The following is a 26,222-nucleotide window of genomic DNA, read 5'->3' on the forward strand; positions in this document are numbered from 1 at the left end:
TGGTTAATTACAATAGAAAGACATATTACTTGAATTTTATTTAGTTAGGATTGGGTTGGACAGGCTGGCATTCAACTTAGTGTGCATTGAAACTTTAGGGTCAAATGCTGTTAAGAGGCAGTAATACTATTTAAAGCCCTGGAAGAACTTTTCTTTTGTACACATTTTCATTCCAAATTAGATAAATCATTTTTTAAAATCGCGACATCCGAGTATGGGCAGATACCAAACGCTGACTTTGACGTAGGAACATGGAGAAGCGATGTATTATAGGTGCCCCTTGGTGAATATTTGCGTGATTTCATTGCTCCAGTTTATGTAATGAAAAGGGACAAATATGTCTTGTTTCACTATCATAAACGATCCCTTAGGTGATCTTAGAAAATGTAATTGGTTTTTTTTGGGGGGGGGATAATTTTAATTCATAACTGTTTGCGAGGAACCAGAGATCTTTAAGGCAAATGGTCGGAATTCCTTTATTTGACACCCAATTTGGGTTACTTTTGATTCTTACAAAGCTAATCATTATAGTCAAATCAAATAATAAGATATTTCCAGGGCTTTAAGCCCAACATTCCACAAATTCCAGCTATTTTCATTGCAAAGTGATTCTGCAACACCCAGGTTGCTGGCTTTCATAGAAAAATATTTCCCCTATTTTGTGGATTGAGAACTCATTCATCATCAGAACTACAGTTCAGCGCCAATGAACGAGCCAAGATTGTCATTTGACTGGCCAGCAGGGCGACCAAGCTAAGGCTATGATCGAGGTTTAGTTGGTCTGAGGAGTGGTCACCTTGCGTGGAACACAGACTGGTCTAGTCAATTGACCGGAAGTTAAGGACCAATGGGCCGGCTAGATGAGTTTCATTTCAAATCGATACCCATGAAGCAGCAATGGCAATTAGACCATGCCTACTACGATATGACTGGATTGCTAGACCCCGCCATGGACCATTACATTAACGCGCTTTTCAACATCCCATCAACTTGCCTACGCAAGTCTTTGATCAACCTCGCCCGAGGAACAGACCCTGTTAGCAGCGGAACCACCAAACAGTGTGACCAATTTGAATGAGAGCAACGTTAATCCTCGAACCAATAATCATCAGAAAGCGGAGTCTGGGCTACTTTCTCAGCCTCCTTCAACCTTGATAGAACGCATACATCGCATCCATTTATCTCCATTCCCAAATTACATATGTATTGCGCCCAATGCTCGAAAAGTTGACCCCTGATCTAGCCATATTTAAAGGGTAGCCTATAAAAGTTGGACCCCTGGCTTCGTGGATCGCAGTTCGAAATCGGCATTCCATGCGACAACAACAGAAAGCTACTACCTACGACCCCTACGACTTAGTGCTAAAGCACTCGTCGTAGCCTTCACCCCACGGTCCTTGCTGTGTTTAGATCAAGTGACCCATCGTTCTCCATCCGGATCGGCGGTGGGCGAGTTTTTGCCGACCAGGTGGCCGCTCCCTTTGATCCTTCGAGTGTGTTGTTGCGGGAAGAACCCAGGGCCATGCCTAAGGGACAGGAGTGTGGGATGCGGGCCAACAAGTGTAACTCGACATCTGGGATCAAGTAGCTCTTGGAGCTACTGAGTTCACCCTTGAGCTGACCAATCGGATCCGTGGTTGAGTTTGCCCTCCTAGGCGTCATGTCTTCGTCATCGTACTCTGCAATGTCGCTCGCGCGTAAAAAGAAGAAATATAATGCCCGTTTTCCACCCGTAAGCACGATTGAGCCCAGCCTTGGCCCACTAAAGGCCCTTTCTGTCCTTCTTTTGGTGTATTTGTTCCCAATTATTCACATCGGATGCGCTTGTTGGTATGTTTATAGGCTCGCATCAAAAAGATCATGCAAAGTGACGAAGAAGTGGGGAAAGTGGCTGCGGCCGTACCCGTTATCATTTCGCGAGCCTTGGAGCTGTTTGTGGAAACGCTTCTCAAGCGGATGGATGCCACCATGACGGAGCGAGGTGCCCGCACCATGACCCCTGGACACTTGTAAGAGCCCACAGGCCTGTTTTTAGCCAATATCCAACGGTATCAATGCCATTCATGTTTGTCTTACAGGAAGCTCTGCATTCACTCGGAACCTCGCTTTGACTTTCTCAAAGACTTGGTCTTGGATGTGCCCGACCTGGCACCCGATAATGGCGAGGAGAGTCTCACGCCCCAGCCATGCGCTCTCTCCGCCTCCTCCACCACGGGACGAACGACTAATGGTACACCTCGAGCCCCACGATTACCCCGACAAATCAGCACCGTTAAGTCCAGGTAGATAAAGGTTCATTCGCCTAATGCTGAGGGATGGAAAAAGATACGCCCGACTTTAATAATTCTTTAGAACCCGTCAAACCCGACGAGGCTCATCCGAAGCAGTGGCTACGGCCCGTCGGGCTTCACAGAACAAATTTGTTGACCTGGATGAGACAGAGCGGTCTTCTGAAGACGAGGCTGATGCCCTCATATCCGATGAGGAGAACAGTGGCCATTCCACCGTCGCCCACCGTCCTCGATCTTTACCGGGATCACCCCAACTAGGTCCCAACTCAGATGGATCGATCAAAACCCCCCTAGGAGGGTCTCACAGTTTTGTCAGAAGTTTGAGCTGTGCCCCAGGCATCAATGGGTCAAGTGGACCAACCAATGGGCATACCATGACCCCCGTTCCTTTTACTCTCTCGTTTCCTCCCGTCAGTTTACTGGGCGAGGCCCAGGCCGAGGCCCAGGCTGAAGACGACGCGGGCCCAACCAACAGAAGCTCCGCCAACTTGATACCTCATATCCCTCCATCCCCGAAGCGAGGCGCGACCTCAAAGTCGGTCAAGACCAGCAGCCATGGTGCCATGGATCTGAGCAGTAGCCTGGGTTCTACCTCACCAGGCAGTAATCATCTTCTCAGTTCCCATACCCAAACCAATCCACCCTCGTCCTTTGGCATGACGGGGCCCCCTTTGAATTTGGTCCTCTCTCGTGGGCTCGGCTGTAACGAGGATGAAGACGATGATTATGATTCTTGAGTCTCGATGATGGGCCAGCAAACGTAACCTGGGATCCGGCATGTCCGGTTAATCCACCAAGCGGTCAATCTGTTTCAAAATCCTTGTGGATCTACTCAATCAGTTACACAGTATTGAATGACTGACTATGTCTGTCCCCTTAATACAATTTACACTTCTTTCGTTTACAATCACATATCGATGACATTTGAGGTGGATTTTATTGATAAGAAAAATGTTCTCAATTGACGAACATACACCATGGAACTCGTTAATAGGTTAGGATCTCTTTAGCGTTCGTTTCGATCAAACCCTCCACAGAGGCAATGGCCTCTAACCATTTGTCAATCTTCCCTTGTAAGGTTTGCAATTGTGAGCAGTCCAACACACGTGGCTGAACCCAATGGATATGAATGGTTTCGCCCACTTGGTCGATCTGGCCCTTGATCAGACCTCGGGACAAAGCTTTCATGACCAAAAGTTCGATCTTATCGTGCGATAAATTGGTTTGATCGGCAATTTCTTGAAACGTTATTTGTCGATGGGTAGCTGATCGGGTGAAGGTCATCTCCATCAAGGACAGCAACGAAATCTTCTCGTACAGAATAGGCTCATTGGCTAATAAATCAGGCTGCTTGCCCCAATGTTGCTTGAGGGCCGTGAACTTGGCCACGTGACCGGCGTTGAAGGCCTGCAATAGCTCGATTAACCACTGTTCCGGAGCTTGGGCCAAATACTTCAAGATGGGATGGGCCAGCAACTCGCCGAAGTTGAACACATTCTTACCCAGAATGGCAGCCAGGGCCAGATGAGAGGCCAAGGAGATGTTTTCTTCATCCGAACGCTCATTCAGATGAGATACGCCCAAATAGCGCAACGAAGCTTTGTAATATTCGGCGTGATTGCCCAAAATCTTAAAATATTCGCTTTGAAGTAAGTAGAACTCCTTCTGCACGATCCCAATCCCTACTATTTCGTCCAAAAGTTGTTCGACCTCATTGAGCACCATCTGCAAGCAAGAAGTACCATTTAAAACCCGGCCTCTTTCTAATCAAATCAATCAAACTTGGTGGGCTAAAAAAATTAGGTCGCGTTGTCGGGCAACAAACCTGAAATGTGCCCCAAATTTGAGACATCCTAAAAGTCTGACTCACCTTGGTCTTGTCCATGTTTTTTTGTCGCTCAACGTAGATCTGGCCTTGCAAAATCTTGGTAAGTGCGAAGGATTCCGTATTGTGTCTGACTTTGACACCCAACTTGTCCAAAAACTCGTCGGCTTCGGTCACCTCGCCCGACTCGCTCAAACTGGCCGCAATCGGACGGCAAATCTCCACCAAAGTCAACGGGTTCAACCTGAGAGAGGCCCAAGCAAGACAAGCAAATGACATGAGTGTCAAAACTCAAACAATGTATGTATGTATGTATGCATCAAATCTTATCCGTACTTGTTTTCGAATTCGGCAATAGCCTGAGTGTACAGGGGCAGGAGGGCGTGAACACCTTTCAGGTGCTTGACCAATTCCTGAAGCACACCCGTGAGCTGGTGCCACAATCGGCGGGCATGGAAATCCTGGAGTTGGCGCCACAAGTCGCTCACCGTTTCATCGGCACAAGCCGCAGCCTGGCTGTTGAAATAGCCTTCTACGTCGCGCATGATGGAAGGGATGGACGATCGGAACCAAAAAGAAATGGGGAACAAGGACCCGGTTGGTGGGTTGGCAGAGCTCAGAATGACTCGTCTCTTCTCTTAGCCACGGAAGCTTTGTTGTGAAACTAGCAGAAGTCTGCAGCGTTGCCACCTCACCGATACTGTGGGAGTTGAGTTGGTGGCCATTTTCCGCCACGCCTGTCCTGCAGGACTGGCATTTTGCAAACAGTGGAAAATTATATGTCCATAGCTCACATGAGAAATAAAGAAATTGGAATTAGAGCCAGAAAACGTAGAATCGAACCCTTGAAAATTACATCAATGACGATGACATTGCCCCCGACTTGTCGCTGTTGGACATTTTGGCCTCCTCGAAGACCACCTGGCAAAGCTGATACGCTGTATGATACGAAGTGGTAGTGTGACCCACCCATCCCGTGTTTTTGAATTGTGACGACGAGGAGGAGACCCACTCTACCCGATTTGACGGGGTTGAAGCGGGCCAAATATCTTGTCTAGGCAGAAAATACCGTGATATAAAATCCAATCTGAGGCGCTGACTATTACTTGAATGCGTGAATGAAGCACTCATCCCTCAGCCAGGAAGTGAGCCGACTCGTCTTTGTCAGAATCTCAAGATTAGCTTCACCTTGACCCGTTCATGAAACGGTAAAATCTTAAGTTACTTTGTTGCTGCGTAACAAATACGAATTGTTAACCTTGACCGATCTTGGCCGAAGTTAAGCCATTTAACAAGAAATGCCTCCACGATTAGATGATGTGCGTAAGTGTACATGAGATTTCATTCAAATCGAATTCTTTCTTACTAATCTTTTATAAATAAGAAGCGATGGTACCCCTTGTGTGCATTTATATTTCTAAGCACTTTAACTGAAGAAAAACGTTGAATGTTTCACCACGGCTAGGTCTAGATCGCCCTTCTTGGGCACCGCCCTGAAAGTCTGCTCAGCCTTGGCCAATTGAACCGGATCAAGCTTCTGTTTTGTGTCTTCTTTGATGTAGTTCTGAAGGAAGGCTTCCGAGAGCTCTTCGAGGATCGGATAAGAGTGCAAATTGATGAATTGTTGCCGACACACCTCATTCATAATCTCTACAGTGGCGGGATGAGTCCAAAAACAATCATGAACACTGGCATAGGTGCATCCCCGACGCCACATGTGCAAGGCAGTAAGCATCATATGGCTCGAGTCGAGGGAATGCACGAAATTGGGCGGAAAGCCATTCCTTTGCTTGGACGTGTTGGGTTTGCGGGCCAAAGATCGAAGTCCTAGAGGGAGATTCTTTGAGTGTAACGGCTTCTGGTATGATTGCACACACGCCAATCCCAAGGGCGTTTCCCATTCCACGAAGCGGAAAAAGTCCGTCGAGATCATATCAGCGCAACTGATGAACCAGTTCTGGATCTTTTGCGACGATTCGAACATCTCGTTGAGTGAGTCGAATGTCCGATGGGCCAAATAGACCGAGGCCTCGCCCAATTTGTCGCTTGGAATTATCGGGTTCTCAATATCTTTCAACTGCTTGGCAATCTGGAGCTTGGCCCCATACTTGGTCACGCCGTACACGGTGGTCATGACGGTCTGCTTTATCACTTTTCTTTGGATAGCTCCATTCAAGAGGATGGCGATCGGATTACCAGCTTGAGCATCTTCACTCCGTTTGCGCTCCAAAATGGATGCAATTTCTCCATACACATCTTGCGGGCATTCGGAAGGGATTAAATTGACAAACTTGGCACCCAAGGAGTCGCGTCCCATGGCGGCATAATGCTGCAACCCATTGCACGAACCATCTTGATGAATGGGTAGATGGGAGATATAGTTGGTCGGATCCGAGCTTGATAGAGCATTTCGAAGCTCTATACAAGCGCCCAGAGTTTGCCAAGGCTCTTCTGACTCCAGCCACCACTTCTTGCCGCCAAAAGGATCAGAGGCAGAATCAAGAAACAGTGACAAATTATCCTCGGCGTATTGCATACGCTCTCTGATTGAGCTCTTCTTTTTAAATCCGGAGAGATTTACCGTGTGCAGTTTCAGCCAATCCAAGCCCTTGGGACCTAACGGTTTGCCTTCGGCAAAAACGAGAAGAGATCGAGACAGGTCGCAGCCCATGTGGTTAAGATACGGAGGGATGGGATAAACACGACCACGAAAATCAATGTTGTGAGGGAAATATAGCACTCGATCTTGGAAATGTTGGGCAATGGATAACCGATATAACGTATCACACCATAAGGAGTAACTCTCGGCTTTCAACTGAATGTACGCCTGTCGTTGGGCCTGACCTTGTTGAAAAGCCGTGTATTGATCGCGAGTCATATCACGGAATCTGGCCTTGGACATTGCTTCTGAGGGGGGCTCGATATTCTCGGGATGGCGAGGAATGCCAACACGCTTCAAATATGCGTTATACTTCTTTGGGTGACGAAATACCTCGACAATACACTCTAGGATGGGTTTGTTAATGATCCAAGGGGTGGACCCCAACTGATTGAGAGCATCCAGAGTGGGCAGCAATGTATTGGGCGATCGAGGGGTCTCAACTGCTTCTTCAACTGGTCTTCGCGTCATTTCTACTTCGTGAAGCAAATACCCTCCGGACGAATCAGACACCCAAGGTCGGGGTGGCACCACCATTGGTAGTTCGGTGACGGGAAATGACAAGTCGGAAAGCTTTCCAATAGCGAAAAGTGATGTAAGCACAGGATGAGGCTTTACTTCCTCGAGCTCACGGCCTTTGCCTCGAGTTCGGAGAACTTTGTAAAACGCTTGGAACGTCTTGGTTTCACCTAGTTGAGTGCGTGATTTCACATTGGTCCCGATAATCTTGAATGATCGATTGTTCAAACACAAGTTGGAACCAGCATCCAAATTAATCGTCAGCTTGTGCACAATCGCATTCAATAGCTCCTGGCCCACCGCCAATCGAACTTGGGGTGCCCATTTAAAGGAGCCCAAGGTCAGGTCATCAGCATTCCATTCATGGATGATAGCTTCAAAAGCCTCTCGATGACACAATTGATCTTGAGGACGGATGAACCACGTCATGTATCGGGCGTACACTTTCGAAAGCATTTCAATCTGACTGACTAAAGATTCAGGATGGACTTTCTGCAGTTCATTCATCCTTGATCGAATCATAACGGCCGTGCCCAGCATATCCTCTAGATGTTTGGTAGGAGGACTAAAGTGCTCAGATGTTTTGCAAAGATACACGACCACATCAAGAATGATTTGAGAGAGGTCTGGGGCGGAAATATTGCTCAAGAACGGAGCAGACATGGGGTTGGATGGCGGGGTCTGGGACGGATTGGCGTAGCTTGACTCGATAGTTTGCTCTAACGAACTGGACCACTGGTTTAAGAGATCCTTGACTAATTTGTTCACTTTCCGATCGACGGGAACAGCCAACACTGAAGGGATGATTTGGTGGCCTGACAATTCCATTTTAAATTGGCGGCGAGATAACTTCTGGATCTGAGAGGCGTACTCGATATCGGACATTTGGGATTGCAATGCGGAATCGTCACGTTCATTCAAAGCGGACAAAATGGACGACTCATAACGTCGAGGTTGGTAAGTCGGCCGAGGCTGAGGTTGAAATCTTGGATTCGCAATTTGAAGGCCCTGGCCCACTTTCGTGGCATAATTTGAAGCTTGGAAAACTGACTGGGCATCCAATTCGGCCAATTCGGCTTGCAAGGACAAGACGTAATTGAGATATTTCTTGGTTGGCGAGATTCGAGCCACACATTCTGCGATGGCAGCACCGCTCGATGGGTTCAATCCTCCCCAATCTTGCTTCAGATAGTCGTGAATGACATGAACGTGCTTCCAACTCCCATTAAGAGCGGTGAGCTTGAGTAATCGGATATAAAGAGGTTGATCAAAGAGCACGGTCTTGTTCGAGGCTTGAACCATGGCCTTCCACTTGGTCCGATACCGCTGGATCATGATGAGGACGCGGTCTAAATCTTGACTCGAATGAACCACCGTCAGATGGGACTGGACCAATTGGGACCATGTGTCTTTGAGCACCAAGAATTGGCTCATGGTAGCCAAAGACAAGCCTTCTTTGAGTAGATGGGACTCCAGCGAATTGGGACTGGCCTCAGTCAAGGCATCAACTTGGCGCCCAAGGGTCTGGGTGCGTTTAATAGTGGGTCTCTGTTGAGCTGCTTTGAGTAACGTCAGTTCGCGCCGCACGGTCTGTTCCAAGTCTACGGTAGTCTGGGACCCTCCTCTGGAGCTCTTGGAAGACGACATGCCCCCTACCAGCGGGCAGGCTGGAGACGAACAGGCCTTAGATACGCCTAAACTCGTCACACTCCTTTGTTGCCAGATCACACCCAAAGGACCCCGTAGACTGGCCCAATTGGGCGAAACCCAGCGCCACATCGTTTCGCTCAAATCCGCTCGCTGTCACGAAATAGCCTCACGCAATGATAGTCCTTGAGGGTTCGTTCATCCAGCATGTTCTACAATGTTGACCAAGCAAGCATTGCAAGCCAGGACTTAGTAGCGCATAACAACATAAGAGCATCAACATCAACAACAAAACTTACCGAGTCAAGGTGACTGCATGGAAAGTTTCTCGAAAGAAAAAGTCAGATCAAGGAAATGAAGTCAATGGCAGTACTAAACGACCAATAAAATTCCACTCATCCAAGAGATGATGGTGACAAAATGTGATAGAATATATATTTCAAGCTTAGATTTGTATGGTTCACACCAGTATTGCCAACATTTTAAAGTCGGATAAATAAGCTGTCTATTTGGAGCGAATGCAGATCCGCGTCACTCTGTTACATTGAAGCAACCGATTGAGCAGTTGTCAAAGTTAGAAGAAATCATCCAGACGTACAAAAATAGCAATTCAAGCCATCCTCAACATGATCCATTTTCGTTCCAATGTCATCATTGATGAGTCAGCGACGAGTCAGCGACGTATGAATGTGTGGACTTTACGTCTCGGTTTGTTCAATGTCATCCACGTTGGGCGCATTTGCCATCACTCCACCTCTTTGATCATGCGTCGGAACGGAGGGAGTGTTCAATCGGCTTCGGGTGTCTTGACCGGAAGCCAGTGAAGCCCAATAACGTGTGTTGTAAGCTCGAAAAACCTCCTCAAATTCGTCCCGTAACACAAAGTCGAAGTGCTCCAACTCACGGCGGATTGTCTGACTGATTTTGTCAAAGCTCACTTGAATCTTTTCGATTTCTTCCAGTGGGTTCTTGCCCTTTTGAACCTTTTGCATGTCTTTCTGATATCGACTTCGGTGCTGAAGCGTTGTTTTCGCCGATTTGACAAGATGTTGATAGTCCACGGCCAGCTGCTCGATGATTTCATCCGCTTTTGATTGTTCCTCCTGCATTTGGGCCATAGTCTTATGGCATTGAATGACCTCCTTAATGACTTGGTTGAGATTGCCATCCCGAGAGGTTCGCCCCACGGACATGTTGCTTAAACCGGCCTGAAAATCATTCACTGTTCGACCAAGTTTTCGTTTCTGGTCCGACATGCCCGACAGATTTTTTTCCAATTGTTTCATCTGTTGGGACATGGTGTTCAGTTGCGCCACTTTCGTTTGGAACCACGGATCTTGTTCAGAGACTGAAAATGGCGATTTTATCCTTAAAATTTTGCCTGCCCATGACGAGAACTTCTCGCTTATCGACTTGCTCTTGAGCACAGCCTTTGAAACTTCATGCTCCTGAATGAAAGACCGGAAATTAGGGTCTTTGCGAATGACTGGATGTTTGCACATTCTCTTCATGTATCGGTCCAACGCGACGCATCTTTTGGAGATTACCTCAGATGCCACCGACGCATTCAAATCCGCATCGGTACTCATTTTGATTGCAATCGTCGCCAATCGCTTTTTTTCGGGTGGAGGAGGAATAATAATGCCATTGGGCTGGTACTCTAACTGTAATTTTTGATACAACTTCAAAATATCAGAGTATCGGCGGTCGACCTTAAAGGTCGATGTAGTGGGTGGATCTTGATGGCCAATCCTTGTAGTCAGTTGGTAAGCCACGTGAGAAAAAAGGCCCTTTCGAATCTTTCTTGGCTCGGACACGGAGATATGGACGTGTTGGCTTGGAATCAGCATTTCGCGCCGGTTTCCTTTCAATTGCTTAAAAAAGAAAGCAATTAGAATCCCACTTGAAAAGTAGAATAGTATTTTTGGTTACCTGTAGCCGATGTGCCAGCTCCTCAGCCGTGCGGTTTCGAGAATTGAGTAAAGCATGACCGCACTGAGGACAGTCGCTCAAGCGGCTATTGCAATCCTCACACAATAAGTGCCCTTCAGGGCATTGGTAAATTGGGGGTTTATCAGCCGTATCCAAGCAAATTGGGCATTCCAACATGTCCAAGAGATCGTTGATCTTACCATCAGTCTTGAGAAATAAATTAGAAATACGTCTTTCTTCCATCAGTTTGAGCCATGCTTCAATTCGGTACTTACTTCAGTTTCGACGGTCTCAAGGGGCAATCTCCATCCAATACCCTTGGCTTCTTCTTCACTTCCGGTTGGAACAGATTGGAGAGGTCGAATCGAGTTTTTAGCAATTGGGGGTAATCGGGGATTGCTTTGAGGAGTTTCATCAGGGCTCTCTGCGACACTTCCAGGCAGGGAATGGTTAGCATGGTCATCGTTGTGGTTCGGGGGTGCCGAGGCCATATTGGTCGGGGTATTCAGAATATCCGAGGCCGAAATCGAATCGCCTTCCATTTTAAATCGTTTTTGGAGACAAAATGGCTAATTTTCGCATTTTCACTCGCAATGAGCAATCACAGAAGCCCTCCAAGCCCAACCATCGATTGATTGCCGAGATAACGTTCTGAATTATTAAAATCGGCTCCGGTCAGAGAACTACAAAGTCTTTCCTGGCGTTGCGCTTACATGGACTTGTGAGTGCGGAGGCAAGGTATATGAATATGATAGACCATGTGGTCCAAGTTGTCCTTTCTTTCACCTGCAAGTAACTTAATCAGGCGAGCAAGGTTAGCTCGTCATGGGGCAGTTCCCCTACCTTCTAGTGGCATTAGGGCCCACCTCAGAAATGTCTTGACGTCAGGCCTTGGAACAAGTGCTCTTCTACGTTAAGGAGGCGAAGGTCGAATTTGCGCCCTCTCCTTCCTTTCTCTGAAAATGTTCCTTTTGGGGCCCTTGGCATGCAACAACTTGCATTGATAAAACAACCGCTCTGCAGAAGGCTGCTTTCGTTTTGGATGCATTATATTTGTTTGTTGCTGTTTCTGACACATGCATTTGATATCACAAAAGGCCATGTTTGAAGACTTCTCTCTCTTTAGAGACGCGATTTAAAAAGTCTACTAGACTCGAAAAAGAAACCATATTCTTTTCACCACTTATTCCGGTTGGATCTTCATTATTTGGTTGCATGGGCAAACGAAGAGTCCTCGAATACAGATCTTTGGCAGCCGCCATGGCGGGAAAGCTCTCTTTCTTCCTTTTCTTAGAACCGATGAATTGATTAACAAACAAAAAGAACTCTTGTATCTTTTTGATGAGAAACGAATGCAAAAAGTTCACTTCAGAATCTTCAACCCCGTCTTCTACATCTTCGTTCTCATTTTGAGTGGCACTTTCTATGGCTAAAACGGTGGGCAAACACCCAACTAGAAGATCCAGCCCTTTTTCGACGAACGTGTGAATGTCCCGAGGCTTCTTGAGACGCTCAAAAGCTACAAAATATAAACATAGTCGTTCAGACTGAATACGAAAATGCGAAAGGTGTTTGCCCAAAGAAATGGCTAGTTGAGAAGCGCAATCATAATGACCGTCAGCCAATTCCATGAGCTGAAAAAATCTTGGATTGTGTCTCAGGTCTTTAGAAAGGGCAGCGCTCGAGGTTGAGTAAAGCTGGGCCAATCCGACATGAATTTTTAAGGCTCTATACTGGTAAAGAGGCTGTCTGGGTCCATCAGTGGTTAGATCGCACGATTTCAGGGCTTTCTTGTAGCACTCCAATACTCTTTTTTCCGCCTCATCTCGACTCATCGTGTCTCTAGGGGAGCCAGTTTGTAGCTGACTGCCAATGTGGTAAAGGGTCCCCGAGTATTCCCACGTGATACTGTCCCAAAAGTCAGGATTTTTACGTCGGTGCCCAACAAGGCCAATGGATTGCTCGTAATGCTTCAAAGCCTGATCATAAAGAGGCAGTATGTTCGTATCACCACTGTTTCCACCATTGCGTTCCAATAAGTAAGCCTTGACCTTAAAAGCTCGACCAATGTTGCAATGGAGGAGGGCACAGTTCAGTGAATCTTGGATTTTTTCAAAGTTTTGAAGACCTTTCGTCAAACAAGCGAGGCTTCTTTCGATGATAAAGACAACGGGATCGCCAGCAGCATCATTATTATCGCTATCTTCTTGTTTCGCTCCGGCTAAGTTATTAGCTTGATGCATGTAAAACACACCCATTTCATTCTGAGCATTGGCCAAACGACTGATCATACTCTCCAAATCTTCTTCAACTTCTTTGGAGGCATGGGTATTTTTTTGATCGGTAATGCTAATCCCGTGCTCTAAACAACTAATGGCTTTCTGAATGGCATCTTCCATATCTTGGGGCAATTTGATCTTCCAGTCTCGAAGGGGTTCTTCCACGTGGTTTTCAATTTCATTCGCGATACTTGTGTCGAAGTCTTCACTTTGATTATATTCCTCTTGGTAGTTGACGATCCGATTCCAATTCCTAACCATGGCCATATAGCAATCGGCCGCTAATCCGAATGCAAAAGACAACAGGAAACTTTTCTCCGAATCAGTCGATGCGCCAACTTGGCGGTTTGTCAAGGTCACCACTTTATAGCAATTCAAAGCTCGTTTAAAGCATCTCAGGGAGCTGCCATAGTTTTCGGTGCGAAAATGTAGCTCAGAGATGGTGATGTACACCAAGAAGGCTTTTTTAAGCAACACAGATTTCAGGTGGATGTGCCACAACATTGAGGGATCTACTTTCGGAGACGAATGCGTCATGGTATGAATGGAACTCTCGCTTTGGGCTCTCTGTCGCCGAGTCTTGGGATCATCAAAAGACATTGGAATCGCTTCATTCGGTCGGCACATCCTCGGGTTATCTCTCTCCTTCATTTCTTGTTCCCTTTGCTTCATTCCGTTCATTTCATTTTGTCGTTGGACTAACTCATCGAGAAATCCCATTCCCTCAACGACATGATTCAATGCCGATCTACACCGTTCCTTTGTCTCGGAGGGCAGCGGAGGAGGCTCGTAGTATTCATCCTCACCAACTGCACAATTCGGCGACGTTAATGATTTGATGTCTATCACGCTCACGTTATTCTTTTTCGCGCTACTTGGTTTGTTCCTCTTAGGTTTGTCTTCGGTCTCGTCAAATTTGGGGCGAAACGGATCAGTATCATCTGGGAGATAGATTTCCGAAAGCATGAAATGGGCCGAAGTGACTAACTCGGGATGCTTTTCTTTATCCAAAAGCTTGAGGCAACTCTCCAGCAATTGGCGAATAGTGCTCCCTTCTTTATGTCCATTACCGCGAGTGACCATATTACGAGCCACTCGATAAAGAAGGGCCGCCACGGCTGATCGGAATGGATTTTTCAATTTAACATCTTCGGTAGTTGTGCTTTGATTTTCGGCTTCTTCACAGATCGATGTGAGGTCGTACAATTTCACGAAATCATCGTTCTTGCCTTTGAACAACCAATAGGTATGACCCTCGCGAGCGGCATTCGATTGAATAAATGAGAGAATGTTTTTGGCCACGTCACGAACCGCTTTGGGTGAGAATGAGCAACCTTCAAGATTTGGCAGATCTTCGGTTTTGACCAACTCATATCGTTGAACGATCCCATCCAAATGGAAGCACATGAGAACCTCTGGGATATGACACATGAGATTGTCCAGCCAATAATCGAGTCCGGTGAGGATATTGATGGGCTTCTTACTGTTGTGTAGTCTCAAACTCACTGATGGGTGATCGGCATCGCCAAATATGGGCAAATCGGAGCCAATTAGCATTCGAATGTCTTCAAAGTTCCACACCAGATTCCGAGCAAAGTCGTGTCCAGACGACCGAGGATCGGGCAATAGTCCGTCAATGGTTGGCTCAGGGAGGAGGCGGAGGGCATTCTGGCAAGGTGTAGTTGGGCCGAGAGGTCCGGCACTACGGTCCTCGGATTCAGTCTGGCTCACATTCAATATACTCGGATCAAATGTGATGGCTTTAAGGTTGCTCTGTCGGGTATCGCCATCTTGCAGACTCCGGTACAGGAACTTTGACACTAGATTTTGCTCTTGTAAGGCTTTGCTCCGAATATTTCGCCGCACTAGTGCTCGACTTTTCTCGCCCACCGAAGTAAGCACCGTGTCGTAGAAGAACTTCTTGAGCCATTTCCATTCGGATTCCGAAGTTCTTAAGAGAAACCCGTGGATGTCAAACTCATCGATGAGAATGGAGTTGCCCACCCGATGGAGAACCAAGCTGACGGGAGCGTTACTGTACGGAATTTTGAGCAATTTCTTAATGTTTTCGGCATCCGCTACCACATCAACTTCCCGTAAAAAATCGACAAAATGATGTGCCATCCGCAAGGACGAAAATCCTGTATAATGCGGTGTGGCCCCAAAGCCCTGGAGATGGTCCACCCCGGAAGGATAGGAATGCAACCAATTTCTGGGCGGAGGGTTCAAGTTGGTGGAGATCTGGAGCCGCGAGAATGGATGAATATCCCCAGGCATGGCCACATTGGGCGAGGCGATTCCTCCATCTGGGTCCGGCCTTCTCCGCCTTGGCCCATCACCATGACCGTCCTCCAAGGGACTCTCCAGGTCCGCGTGTCCACTCGGGGGTCCTCGATTTCGGCCATCTCTTAACAAGAGCAATGACGGAGGGGGGTCCGTAAAGGGGGGGCTCTTCTCGATGCTCGAACACGACGTGCTTTGGGGGTGGCCCACTAAAAGAGGGGGCGGGGAAGCCGCTCTCCCCTCTCCGCCTTCAGCCATCGCATATAGTTTGGACAACCCTTTTTTTTGTTGTCTCGACTTCCAACGCACGAACTGATTCACAAAAAGTCAGACAAGATAGAACTTTTACGAACGAGCCGGGCAACTCCAATTTCCTTGATCTTGCTTGATGTGCCGTCGTCCCATCAGATTGATTCCATGATACTGTTGTGGAATTCTTGACGTCGTCGTCCGTGATCTCTTGGATAAACTTGGATATAAAGAGTGGTGTGGGGAGATGGACGCCGGTTGTGTAGTCTATTTTCCAGAAGCTGAGATGAGTGTCTTCAAATGAGTAGAGCGTGAAAGTGACAAAACATTGATGAAGCGCCGTTTTGTAGATTTAGTGCTTTTCGGCAACGCTGCACCTTTTAGAGCTTCATTTCCCATCAAAGTGAAAAGTTGGAAATGGAACTCTTGAATCAGTCTTTTAATGCTTCATTTGAATTTCAATTGAACTTTATTTTTCGAGAAAGAAAAATTCAAAAAGCGCATTAATTTTAGGAAAAAGAGCAGTGTTTTCTGCTAGAAACCTCGGATCAAAGATCGCAAAATTCATGCAAAAGCCCAAGATATGGAGACCCTGGTTGGCACCTAGTAAGTCCAGTCAATTCTAGCAGATTCTAGAGCTCCGTTCTCCTTGCTTCTTCTCACTCCGTATATGTGGTTTTTAAGGCAGAAGGAAAAAATAGAGAACTTGGAACAGGGTGACTGTGAAGCTAATAGACAGGATCTCAGTTTTCTGTGAAATTAATCGTTTGCAATCAGTTCTGAATAATGTGAGAACTGAAGAATACAGCGTTACGAAAACTACTTTCATACTCGGGCATAACATTACCAGGAAGCGACAGTTTGGAATAGAAAGTGGGGAGTGACAAATATAATGGGATCCTAATGCGTTTCAGCCTTAGATGTATGAGGTTGAAAATCCTGGATAAATACGATGGAATCAACGGATTGATTCCGCATTGACGGAAAAGCCATCCCTTGAATAGGAAAAACTGTTATGAAAAATATCTTCAATTTCCATTTAGACAACAAAGCTCTCTGATAGTGATGTTTCAAAAAAAGCCAACATTTTCCCCCAACTATGATATGCTCTTCAGTAAAGCGGATAGGTGAAGGTATGCGATTTGGACCAAAATGGAGCAAAATGGAGCAAAATGAACCACAATTCGGATCAAATGGCGTTTCAATCTGAACCATGTCAAGTCACCCTGGGTCAATCCGGCTGATTGGGATCTTTGTCATGACATATTTCAGACGATGTGTACTGAATTGAACGGATCCTAACCGGCCCAGTTCTATCCCAAATGTGTCAAATTGAGGTGTGGAATTTCCGTCCCAGGTCTTGGCGGGAGTGCATCAAGCGATCTTGGGCCCCGCTGGTTCAATATCGGATCTCCAGCCTCCTGCCTGCGATCAATCCGGATCTTGAGCACTCTCATTCGGACGACGTGAACTCGCCTGAAAAGGATCAGGCTGTGGTCAAAGATGGCGCCAATCTCATGCACATTTGGGCCTCCACCATGAAAACGCTAGAATGGGTGGAGACTTTGTATTTGGAGACAAAAGTCTCGGAGACTTACCAAACCTTATTGAAGGTTTTGCAAGATCATTTGAACATTCCTGCCAGTGTGAGTTTTCTTGATTATTACTCATTCCATTCCAATAGTGCCACACTTCTCACGCTTGTCTTTCCTTCGGTTACATTTCAGAAAGACGCTGACCTCATGAAGTTACTTCACCAATCAGTCGCTATTCTCAACGAGTTCTTCGAAAACAATGAATCGACCAAGTTTTTGAAGAATGGTCTGAACCAGTGGAATTGGTTGGATATGAGCGAGGAGTTCAGAAATCGTCCTCTGAGATGGCGAGTGGAGTTTTTAAGACATATTAAGCCCAACCTGAGGAGCGACAACGATTTGATGAGTAGCGTTCCATCCGATCCATCTTCGGAGGTGGTCGAGAGTGGGAGCCAAGTCCAGGAAGAAGTTGAAATTGTTGAAACCTTCCCCGCAAATGCTCGTAGAGACGGTGAGGCTTGAACTAACGGTAACCAAGACCAGGAGTGATATGATCCTCTTTCAGGTTCTGAAAATCTGAAGGAGCAGACGAAAGGAGGCTTTCAACTTATGCTGACGTACATGGCACGAAAACTGATATCCTCGAAATTGTGCCAGGAGGAGGAGGAGGCTCAAAGGAAAGCACTTCATCACATCAAAAGCTTGGAGGCTGCCGGATTTAACTACAGGAAACTGCTGAGATTCTATTACAAAGAGAAGCAACGCCTAGAAAACGATCACCGAGGTCAAGAGCTAAAGCCTATTCTATTCAAAACGATTGCTTCCAAAAATCGAGGGATCGCATCCATGGAAGTCAGTCGAACTGTCGATCTCATCGATAGCTTCTTTCGGAAGAGACAACGTCACTGTATATCATAAATCTGAGAAACGACAACCATTGCATAGCGAATCTATCCTCATCATTATTTGCCTTAATCCCAAGCGTTCTTTTCCCAAGCATCTCGCTTCCAAATAACGTCCTTGTACTTTTTCCTGTTCTCGGGATGAACGATAATTGTGTTGCTGCCAGGGAAGGCGGTTATGTTGCTCCAATGATCTCCATCGGGATTAAATCGAACCGGGTTCAACTGAATGTTCAAATTCGGCGGCAGTTGACCTTCCTCTTTGCTCTCGTGCAATTTTTCGTACGGTGTCCGGGTGTCGACACGACTGTTATAGAAGAGAAACACGTGGTCCAAAGTAGTCATGGTGTGGATCATTGAGTTTGGCACCTTGTGCTGGAACTCGCGCTCAAGTGCGGAGAGCACTTTGGCCTTCAGAGGCAAATCTAACGCAATGTGCGAGATATCCTGAGATTGCCCTGGTTCGAATCCCGGCACTACGTCCGCACAGACGCTCATGAAGCGTTCTTCCACATCTTCTGGAGGTTGATAAGGCTTGAAAGCTCTTAAGAATCCCCTTTGAGCCAATGAGCCCAATTGTCGCTCGAAGCTCATCAATTTTTCCGTGGATGAATCGTAAGATTTGAACTTCTCGGGCACCAAGTTTCTCGTAATCTTCCGGATCGTCCTTTGACGCTTTCTTAGGGAGGTGCTATGCAAACTAGTGGGCTTCCAAGCTGATGTGGCCTCGTCTCCAGGCGTCTTCCCAGAGGAATAAACACGCTCCCAAATATGAGGTGGGACTTCTTCTTCGTGGACGTAGCGGAACGTTTTGGGCACATAGTTACTCATTCTGGAACAAACCACGGGACGAGAGGATTAAAACACGAGTTGTACATCAATCAAACTACGTAGAGGGAGCATAGATTTTGCCGCATGGCATAAATTGAATTTGATGAACATAAGATATTCCTTACGGACTACGTTTATAACGCACGCCACCCAACAGATACCGGAAGGTATCAACCTTGGTCTTGGCAAGAGTCACAAATGCCATGGCCAGGGAGATTTCTGCCTTGAGCCAGAAAGTTAGCAAAATTCAAAGCCTAACTGAATGATGGCTAGAAATTTCGACTTCCAAGACCGAGAGGTTTGTTGGTGTTTTATTATGTTTGGAGGAGCGCCCTCTGATGTCAAATAAGTAGCCCTAAGCCGTAAGTAGTAAAGTCGGCTTCACTTCCGATCCTTGCCACTTCAAGAAAAATTGGGCAAGGTTGGGCGAGTTGCTTACATTCCTTGATTGTGTTGCACTAAGGAGTTTTTCTTCAAGTTTTATTTTAGCAAACATTTTCTGTCGGGTCTGCTTGGCTTCACCTTATAAAGAAAAATGCTTGAAATCTTTAATGCTTCTATAGAATGGGGTCAATTCGCATTTTCCTTACCCTTCACAAAAAGACTTTCATTCAGACTAACAGAACGTGTGTGTCTGAGCTTTGTAGCTTACTTCATGGAAATATATAAAGAGCCCTTATTCGCAACGTCAGAGAGTCCACACAAAACGGGAAGAGGCACGGTAGATTGCCAAATAAGCCACTCGTGAGTGACGTGCCATGAGAGCGATTTCTTTTCCGAACATTGTGTGACGCGGGTCACTAATTATATATAAGATATTGATATAATTAGCCAAATACAACAAAAACGGATTATGATTCAGGAAATAGGAATCGGCATACAAAGCGTCCTCTGTAGTGCAGAACGTAAACAATATTTCGTGCAGTGTAGGAGGCCTATTCATTTCTTGAATTTATAAATTGAATTCATCAAAACTTAATAGATGCTCATGGAAACATGTGGATTTTTTCTTCTTGTTCATTGCATGTCAGGAAAAGCTTAACCCATTATGTTTTGTTCGTCAGAGAAACATGTGGTAAAAAAGTAAGCCCCTTTACATATTTCATTTTCTGCAAAACTACGTTCTTTTTTTTCAAGATTGCATTGATGTTAGGAAGTTTCATTAGGATGAGTTAAAAAATTCTGCATTTCAACCAACTCCCAACTAAGCACACATTGCATCACAATACACGTGAAATTTAACCAGTTAGTCAAAGTCATTTTCGCCATGATGCAATTCTGTTGATTGGATATGAAGGTAAAATGCTATGAAGTGAAATGTTTTCCGTCAACTCAAAACTGTTGCTTAGTCTACTTATGATGGATCAGTCAAATTTTTAGGTGGTATTTTTACTTTCATGAGCTTCGACGTCTTTAGTATTTCCATTAACCATTCAGTTTGCTTATTGATAGTAAACTATTGCTTATTGTAAGTGTTACTTAAAAGCACAATATGTAAACCAGAACATATATTGAGAGAAAAAGGGAAAAAACCTCCTAAAATAATGGAGGAAATGGGAACAAATGTGTCCCACCACTAAGCGGCATTGGCACAAATGATCTGAACGAATTTTCCATTTGAATGCGCTCATTTACTATATTGGCGCTTAAAATGTTCCATTTAATAGCCAAAAATCTGCAATCTGATGATGAGATCATCCGTGCATAATCAAGTCGAACGAGGTCATCGACGTAGGTACTCTGAACTACATGTAGATTCTTTATTGAAACTCTCCATTCAATAGCATTTTAGGGGGAGGGAACTTTTTTACCGCTACTGGGAATAGAACCCCCAACAGTTCAAAATGAAAGAGTTAAAACCATTGATTTATTTAGCTTTCAATTGATAAGATATCTAAATCTGATACACCTACGATTTAGAGCTGTCAGATCTGGCTAGCCCTTGAATATAGGGTTGATCAGGAACCTCAGTCAAAAACTTATATCCTGCCACAGGATCAACACCTATTATATACCCTGCTAATATTTGATTAAGATGGGAGCCCTAGCGAAGGTTATTTAAGCTAAAAAAAACTCCCTTTCCGGTTCAGTACACAGGAGTTGGAGGGTTAAGGGAAGAAAATTGTACAATGTTGGAGTCCTAGAAAAAAGAAGTTAATAAACGAAACTTGCAGATCCTGGACTGCTCAATATCTCTGACTAACTCCATTACTACTTGACAAAGCTCTGCCAAAGTAGACTGTTTTTTTATTAATTCATGATCTGATAGGGGACAAGAAGACCTAGTAGAAACGAAATGTCACGCGCGTTCCTTATCGATTGATACAAAATAGCCTTCATTTTCAAGGTAAGGGATACAAGATGTTGCAACTTCAATTGTCCCTTATCAGAGGCCTCCGTCATAAGGTCGTCGCCACATCCATATTCCACCTACTCAACAGTCTGAGAAAGTCTACATCAAGAGTAGTGGCATTCATGTCGTTCCTTCGCGTCCTCTCCCGTCCTCGCTCTCATTTCTTCCCTTTCCCCTCCGTCCGTCCGTCCGTCCGTCCGACCGTCCGACCGACCACCTCTTTTTCTCCGGAGCAGCTCCCGTTCAGCAGAGTTGGAGGCCTCCTTGCGTTGAGTGGGCGTGCACATGACTAGTGGCTCTGATACGAGGTCGAACGGCGTGCAAAAGAGGCTCCCAGTCACAGGCAAAGACCCAGTAAGGCCGTCCGTCACGTCGGTTGTACAGATACCTTCATAAGCACATCTGGATGCAGCTGCAAACATTTCCAGAGGCTGAGGGAAAAAAACCTCGAAAAGCCATTTCACAGCACATAATCGAAAATATGTTGTTCCAATAAAGAGTGGCCCATTGCGTATCAAAATGTTCAAGAATGTCTTCAATGTGCAGTTCTGTGATTTTGATGGGTTTTGTGACTTGTGTCAGATCTTAGAAAAAATCTAAGATAGTGGCGGTCAAGTACCAGGGGCTAGAAACCATTGAACGACTAGCTTTGTTGGATCTTGAAATGATTCCAATCCTTCGACGGTGATCAACAACATGTTCTGTCGAGGCCTGAAATGGGGAATATGGACAATCGTGATTCATGTGTTATTGATTCCCCCGGGTCAGGGCCTTCGAGTGACGGGGTCATTCGATTCGAACGATTTCTTCCTCTTCCTGGCCAAGTTTGGCTTCCAAAAGACCGAACTTAGTGACAAGAATGGTACTCAAGGTTTCTTGTTTGGAAATGTGACAATAAAAGGCTCCTCAGAGCCGTCAAATGTGCATATGACTCTTGCGGTGTTAGATCGAGGATATTTCCTAGAGTATTATGGTAATCGTAGTCTCTTCAGCAAAGACAAAGCTTGCTCCAAAATGTTCGACAAGATCTCGACCATTGCCTACGATGCAGACTGCCAAGACGAAGGTACACAAGACTTTTTGCGACGTATACCCTGTCCAAAGGAAGGAATTTGTCCAGACGAAGATAATCCTGGTAATCTAGTCGAAGCTTCCCAATTGACTTATCATATTCAGGACTCCGTGCAATCCAGGTAAGCTCTCGATAATTCAGCCCTTTAATGCACATCTTATCTCCAATATATTTCTCTATGCAGATTTTGGTATGTTAGTTTGGTGGCTTGTTATAGAGATAAATCCACGTGTTCATGGAAGCCTGTGTCACAGCGCATTGAAGTCGATTATGATTTATGGCTTGTCAATGGAAACTCAGACGGTAGTCGCCATCAAAACGTATTTCGATACCAATATTCCTATGATGAACAAGTAAGACGCACACACACGACTAGCTCCGTTCAAATTGCTAATGTGTTGGGGTTTCTCCAAAACAGGATGTGTATAGCTTCTACTTGGTTCTTCTGCTCATCTATACCATTCTGGTTCCACTCCAAACCTATGCCAACACCCGACAACGGCATCCAATCACCCGGTTACTTAGCTTTGGTCTCACCACAGAGTTCGTGGCATTGTTGGCCACAAATGTTCATCACAGCATTTTCTCATCGAATGGTCGCGGAATCCCATGGTTAGCAACCATTGGAGAGATCGGACAAATATTCTCTCAGGTGGGATTTCGAACCAAATTCAGTACAACAGTTTAGTATTGCCTATCACTGACCTTCTTATTTTCCCTGAAGTCTTTGTTTATGATGTTGCTCCTTCTTTTGGCCATGGGCTGGGCCGTCACGAGACAAGAGCTTAAGTGCAAGATGCTGATCTTCACCATTTGGCTCACTTACTCCATTGTGCATTGCCTCCTTTTCATATGGAAAAAGGTACTGTGCCACTGAAAGCTTGTCAAGAAATGCATTCAATTTATGAAAAGCCATGGTACTCCTTCACTTTTAGGTTGAAGTTGATGTGGTTGAGGATATTGAACAGTATCAAACAGCTCCTGGGATTATCATTCTTATCCTGAGAATCGTGGTGATGGTTACTTTTCTTGTTTCGCTCAGGGACACCATGCTCCACGAGCACAACGTGGAACGACTGAATTTCTTCCTACATTTTGGAGCAGCAACTCTGGTCTGGTTCATCTATTTGCCCCTTATGGCCATTGTTGCCATGCAAATTTCTGCCTTATGGAGAACCAAGTTCATCTTGGGCATTACCTATTCTGCAGATACATTTGCTTACATCGTGCTCATTCATCTATTATGGCCCAGCAGGAAGGAGCAGTATTTCCTACTGGCAGCGCAGGTGAGAAGGGACACACGAAGAGATTCGGCAGAAAGAATCAAACTTAACAGATGTAAAACTGTTTCTTCTGTCTGACATGATTCTGAAAGCATTTCTATAAGACAAAAGTGAAAATACCTTGTATCAAACGGCGGCCAACTTCTGCACGGGAGCTTCATGCGCCCAGCTATTATTTTTGCCAAACTTTTCCGTTCGACCTATTCATCCCTTCTTTTCCATGAATTGGATAATTCTGTTCAACAAAATCTAAATGTAAAGGCAATAGGAATCACTAGAGAGGGCGAGAACATTTGAATTCAACGTAACTTTTTGGGAGGTCACTAGAATCTTTGGGGCTTAATAGTGCCCAAATAGTGAAGGGATTGAATAACAGTTTCATTTCATTTGTCCTTGAAAGGAGTTAAGTTGTTTATCTAGCATTGATTTTCAATAAACTTAGACCTTTTTGGGCTTAATTTTTGTTGCTTTAACTTATTTGTCTTACTTTTTCTCCTTTTGTTGAGGTTTTTGTAAAGTTTTGTGACTTGCATTTTAGTTTATAGTATCTCAACTGTTTCAAAAGTTAGGCCAATTGTCGTCAGACTTCGGCAATAAACTTCACTGAAAACAGGCCACATTTGCGCTTCGGGATTAAATATGTCTGAAATGTTCATGACTTTTTCGATCAAAGATAATTGATATATTCCTATTGCAAAGTTTTTACTCTCACTAGTTATGTGTAATGAACACTGATCTTATGAAGAGGAAAGTGATTGGAGTCAGAGTCGTTAATAAAGTCATTCTTGGTGCCTGATTGCTTACAAACCTAGAAGCATAGCCTTTTACAAAGCGCCCGCCAAATCAAATGCAAATGTCACTGCAGATGACAAACTGGTTTTTCATTGATTTTGACCCCCTATAAATCGGTCCTTTTTGGTCATATTTGTTGAAACCTTGTTGAATTGAAGGGACAAGAGAGCGCAAGAAACGGATGCTCATCATCTGGTTCGACAACAGGGATCTTAGCTACCATCATTGTGTCCTTGTGTATTGCTGGCACCACATTTTTGACAAAATTGAGGGGGTCAAAAGGTCAATCATAGTCAAGAAGGAGTTGTTTTGCTCATGGACAATTGCAGCTCCCACAACCAAAACAACACCCAAAAGAAAGTCATTGCGGCGAGGTCCATCTAGCTGAGCGACCACAAGCCATTATTTAGACTCCGGCTAAAAAGTGGTGTTCGCTTGTCGAACCAAAATTTGAGATGGTTGCACTAACCGGTTTTCTTCCCAATCAGCTCTCTCCCACATCCGAACGGTCAAACATCTACAATTTCTGCTCAAAGTGAAATCAACAAATTTTGTCGGAGTCTACTAGTTATCACCAAATCTGACGCCGTCTTACTTCATCTTGTTCCTCAAGGCTAAAAGAGTTTTGGCGAGCACAACCATAGCTGGCAAGACGGTCAAGAACGATTGGGAGGGGATCTGCCACTAATCAAGTGTACATGGGTTCATGACTACTTTGAGCAAGTGGGTGGTTTGCTGGAAGGGTGCATCGAGAAACAGGTCAAATTTGTAGATCTGTGTAAGAAAGATATGTAGTAAAGGTCAGTCAAATCCCCCAAGTTTTTGTCCTAGGCAGATATTTTCGCATTTGATTTGTAGGGCGACTTCACTCGACAATTTTCACCCTATTATTTAGGGCCCGAGAGAAGTTGGAAATCGGATGCAAGAATCATCGCACTGATTTTTAAGATTAAATTTGTCAAGAATACATTCTTCGTTTCAGGACGACTCTGTTGATGAGTTAGAAGAATTCAATGAAGCTCCCAATATTTTGCATGACAAGCTTGGAACAAAGCAAAAGGCCGAGTTGAGAGGGTCCCACAGGTTCTCGGTGCCTTTCCATGATAACACTCCTGTGATAACAAGACAATCTCATGATGATGATTCCCCACAATCATCCATGTCACCTTTTGGTGAACTCGTGAGTTTGGATTAATGACCTGAAGAGGACATGAAACTCTCCTTAATTGTAACAAGTATTGTATATGAACATATTTTTCCAACTTGAAACAGACATTGTGAAACAAACAAAATATATTCTATTACAATTCCAATCAGACACATTTCTGAACAACAGATGTTCAACCTGCGCTAGGGCATCCTTATTTTTGTTGTGGTTAAATCTTGAGAGTCCAGAGATTGACTTACTGAAGTGGTGAGTGGATTTTCATACTGTCTAACGTCCATATGCTATACTAACACCGTGTTAAGTATAGTCCATAGTGACAACTCCGTTCCGGAACTGAGCTTCCGCCCAAGTTGATGAATCCTAGATATTTGGCACAGTTTAAACTTGTAACTCTAATGGTCTGGCTTCACAACACTAGGTAATCGAAGACTTTGTATCCAAAGTTTTTAGCCACTCTAATTTACCCGTCAAAAGCGGTGTGTATAAATTTTTGTTTTCAATGCAACATTCAGTGTTTCCTCAAACTGCCAAAAGAAATGAGCAGGGAGAGCGCAAAAACGTTAACACCCCAGTTTCCTAGCATGAGAGAGATTTCTGGTTCG

The 26,222-nt window shown here is 45.1% G+C and overlaps 8 protein-coding genes across 9 annotated transcripts; 3 read left to right on the plus strand and 5 right to left on the minus strand.

Moving 5' to 3' along the window:
* The first annotated feature begins 1,276 nt into the window (after positions 1 to 1,276).
* Positions 1,277 to 3,203, plus strand: LOC131884225 (dr1-associated corepressor-like). The gene is made up of 4 exons (XM_059231929.1): positions 1,277 to 1,732; positions 1,843 to 2,009; positions 2,079 to 2,282; positions 2,353 to 3,203. The coding sequence occupies exons 1-4, from the start codon at positions 1,661 to 1,663 to the stop codon at positions 3,026 to 3,028; spliced, it is 1,119 nt and encodes a 372-aa protein (XP_059087912.1). The 5' UTR covers positions 1,277 to 1,660; the 3' UTR covers positions 3,029 to 3,203.
* A 6-nt stretch (positions 3,204 to 3,209) lies between these two features.
* On the minus strand, positions 3,210 to 4,780 carry LOC131884224 (26S proteasome non-ATPase regulatory subunit 13-like). The gene is made up of 3 exons (XM_059231928.1): positions 4,453 to 4,780; positions 4,162 to 4,360; positions 3,210 to 4,016 (listed from the first exon to the last, which is right to left on the minus strand). Exons 1-3 carry the CDS (start codon positions 4,659 to 4,661, stop codon positions 3,279 to 3,281), a joined length of 1,146 nt encoding a protein of 381 aa, XP_059087911.1. The 5' UTR covers positions 4,662 to 4,780; the 3' UTR covers positions 3,210 to 3,278.
* A 729-nt stretch (positions 4,781 to 5,509) lies between these two features.
* Positions 5,510 to 9,206, minus strand: LOC131884220 (DNA-directed RNA polymerase, mitochondrial-like). Its single transcript, XM_059231921.1, has one exon. The coding sequence runs from the start codon at positions 9,071 to 9,073 to the stop codon at positions 5,543 to 5,545; it is 3,531 nt and encodes a 1,176-aa protein (XP_059087904.1). The 5' UTR covers positions 9,074 to 9,206; the 3' UTR covers positions 5,510 to 5,542.
* Positions 9,207 to 9,351: 145 nt separating this feature from the next.
* On the minus strand, positions 9,352 to 11,910 carry LOC131884222 (sorting nexin-2-like). Its single transcript, XM_059231926.1, has 3 exons — positions 11,149 to 11,910; positions 10,874 to 11,080; positions 9,352 to 10,815 (listed from the first exon to the last, which is right to left on the minus strand). The coding sequence occupies exons 1-3, from the start codon at positions 11,413 to 11,415 to the stop codon at positions 9,640 to 9,642; spliced, it is 1,650 nt and encodes a 549-aa protein (XP_059087909.1). The 5' UTR covers positions 11,416 to 11,910; the 3' UTR covers positions 9,352 to 9,639.
* LOC131884219 (erythroid differentiation-related factor 1-like) lies at positions 11,905 to 15,977 on the minus strand. Its single transcript, XM_059231920.1, has one exon. The coding sequence runs from the start codon at positions 15,691 to 15,693 to the stop codon at positions 11,962 to 11,964; it is 3,732 nt and encodes a 1,243-aa protein (XP_059087903.1). The 5' UTR covers positions 15,694 to 15,977; the 3' UTR covers positions 11,905 to 11,961.
* A 929-nt stretch (positions 15,978 to 16,906) lies between these two features.
* LOC131884226 (uncharacterized) lies at positions 16,907 to 18,194 on the plus strand. The gene is made up of 3 exons (XM_059231930.1): positions 16,907 to 17,330; positions 17,412 to 17,730; positions 17,785 to 18,194. The coding sequence occupies exons 1-3, from the start codon at positions 17,007 to 17,009 to the stop codon at positions 18,135 to 18,137; spliced, it is 996 nt and encodes a 331-aa protein (XP_059087913.1). The 5' UTR covers positions 16,907 to 17,006; the 3' UTR covers positions 18,138 to 18,194.
* LOC131884227 (uncharacterized) lies at positions 18,102 to 26,107 on the minus strand. Of its 2 annotated transcripts, none has more exons than XM_059231933.1 (2): positions 25,860 to 26,107; positions 18,102 to 18,953 (listed from the first exon to the last, which is right to left on the minus strand). In XM_059231933.1, the coding sequence occupies exons 1-2, from the start codon at positions 25,880 to 25,882 to the stop codon at positions 18,191 to 18,193; spliced, it is 786 nt and encodes a 261-aa protein (XP_059087916.1). In that variant the 5' UTR covers positions 25,883 to 26,107; the 3' UTR covers positions 18,102 to 18,190. The 2 variants fall into 2 exon arrangements, with proteins under 2 accessions (XP_059087916.1, XP_059087914.1); XM_059231931.1 differs by lacking the exon at positions 25,860 to 26,107 and adding an exon at positions 19,078 to 19,285.
* On the plus strand, positions 21,226 to 25,765 carry LOC131884223 (integral membrane protein GPR180-like). The gene is made up of 6 exons (XM_059231927.1): positions 21,226 to 22,498; positions 22,562 to 22,730; positions 22,796 to 23,029; positions 23,102 to 23,239; positions 23,313 to 23,663; positions 25,435 to 25,765. The coding sequence occupies exons 1-6, from the start codon at positions 22,002 to 22,004 to the stop codon at positions 25,645 to 25,647; spliced, it is 1,602 nt and encodes a 533-aa protein (XP_059087910.1). The 5' UTR covers positions 21,226 to 22,001; the 3' UTR covers positions 25,648 to 25,765.
* Positions 26,108 to 26,222: the final 115 nt, after the last annotated feature.

This window comes from Tigriopus californicus, chromosome 7 (genome assembly GCF_007210705.1).
Source record: "Tigriopus californicus strain San Diego chromosome 7, Tcal_SD_v2.1, whole genome shotgun sequence".
Lineage (NCBI taxonomy): Eukaryota > Metazoa > Arthropoda > Copepoda > Harpacticoida > Harpacticidae > Tigriopus > Tigriopus californicus.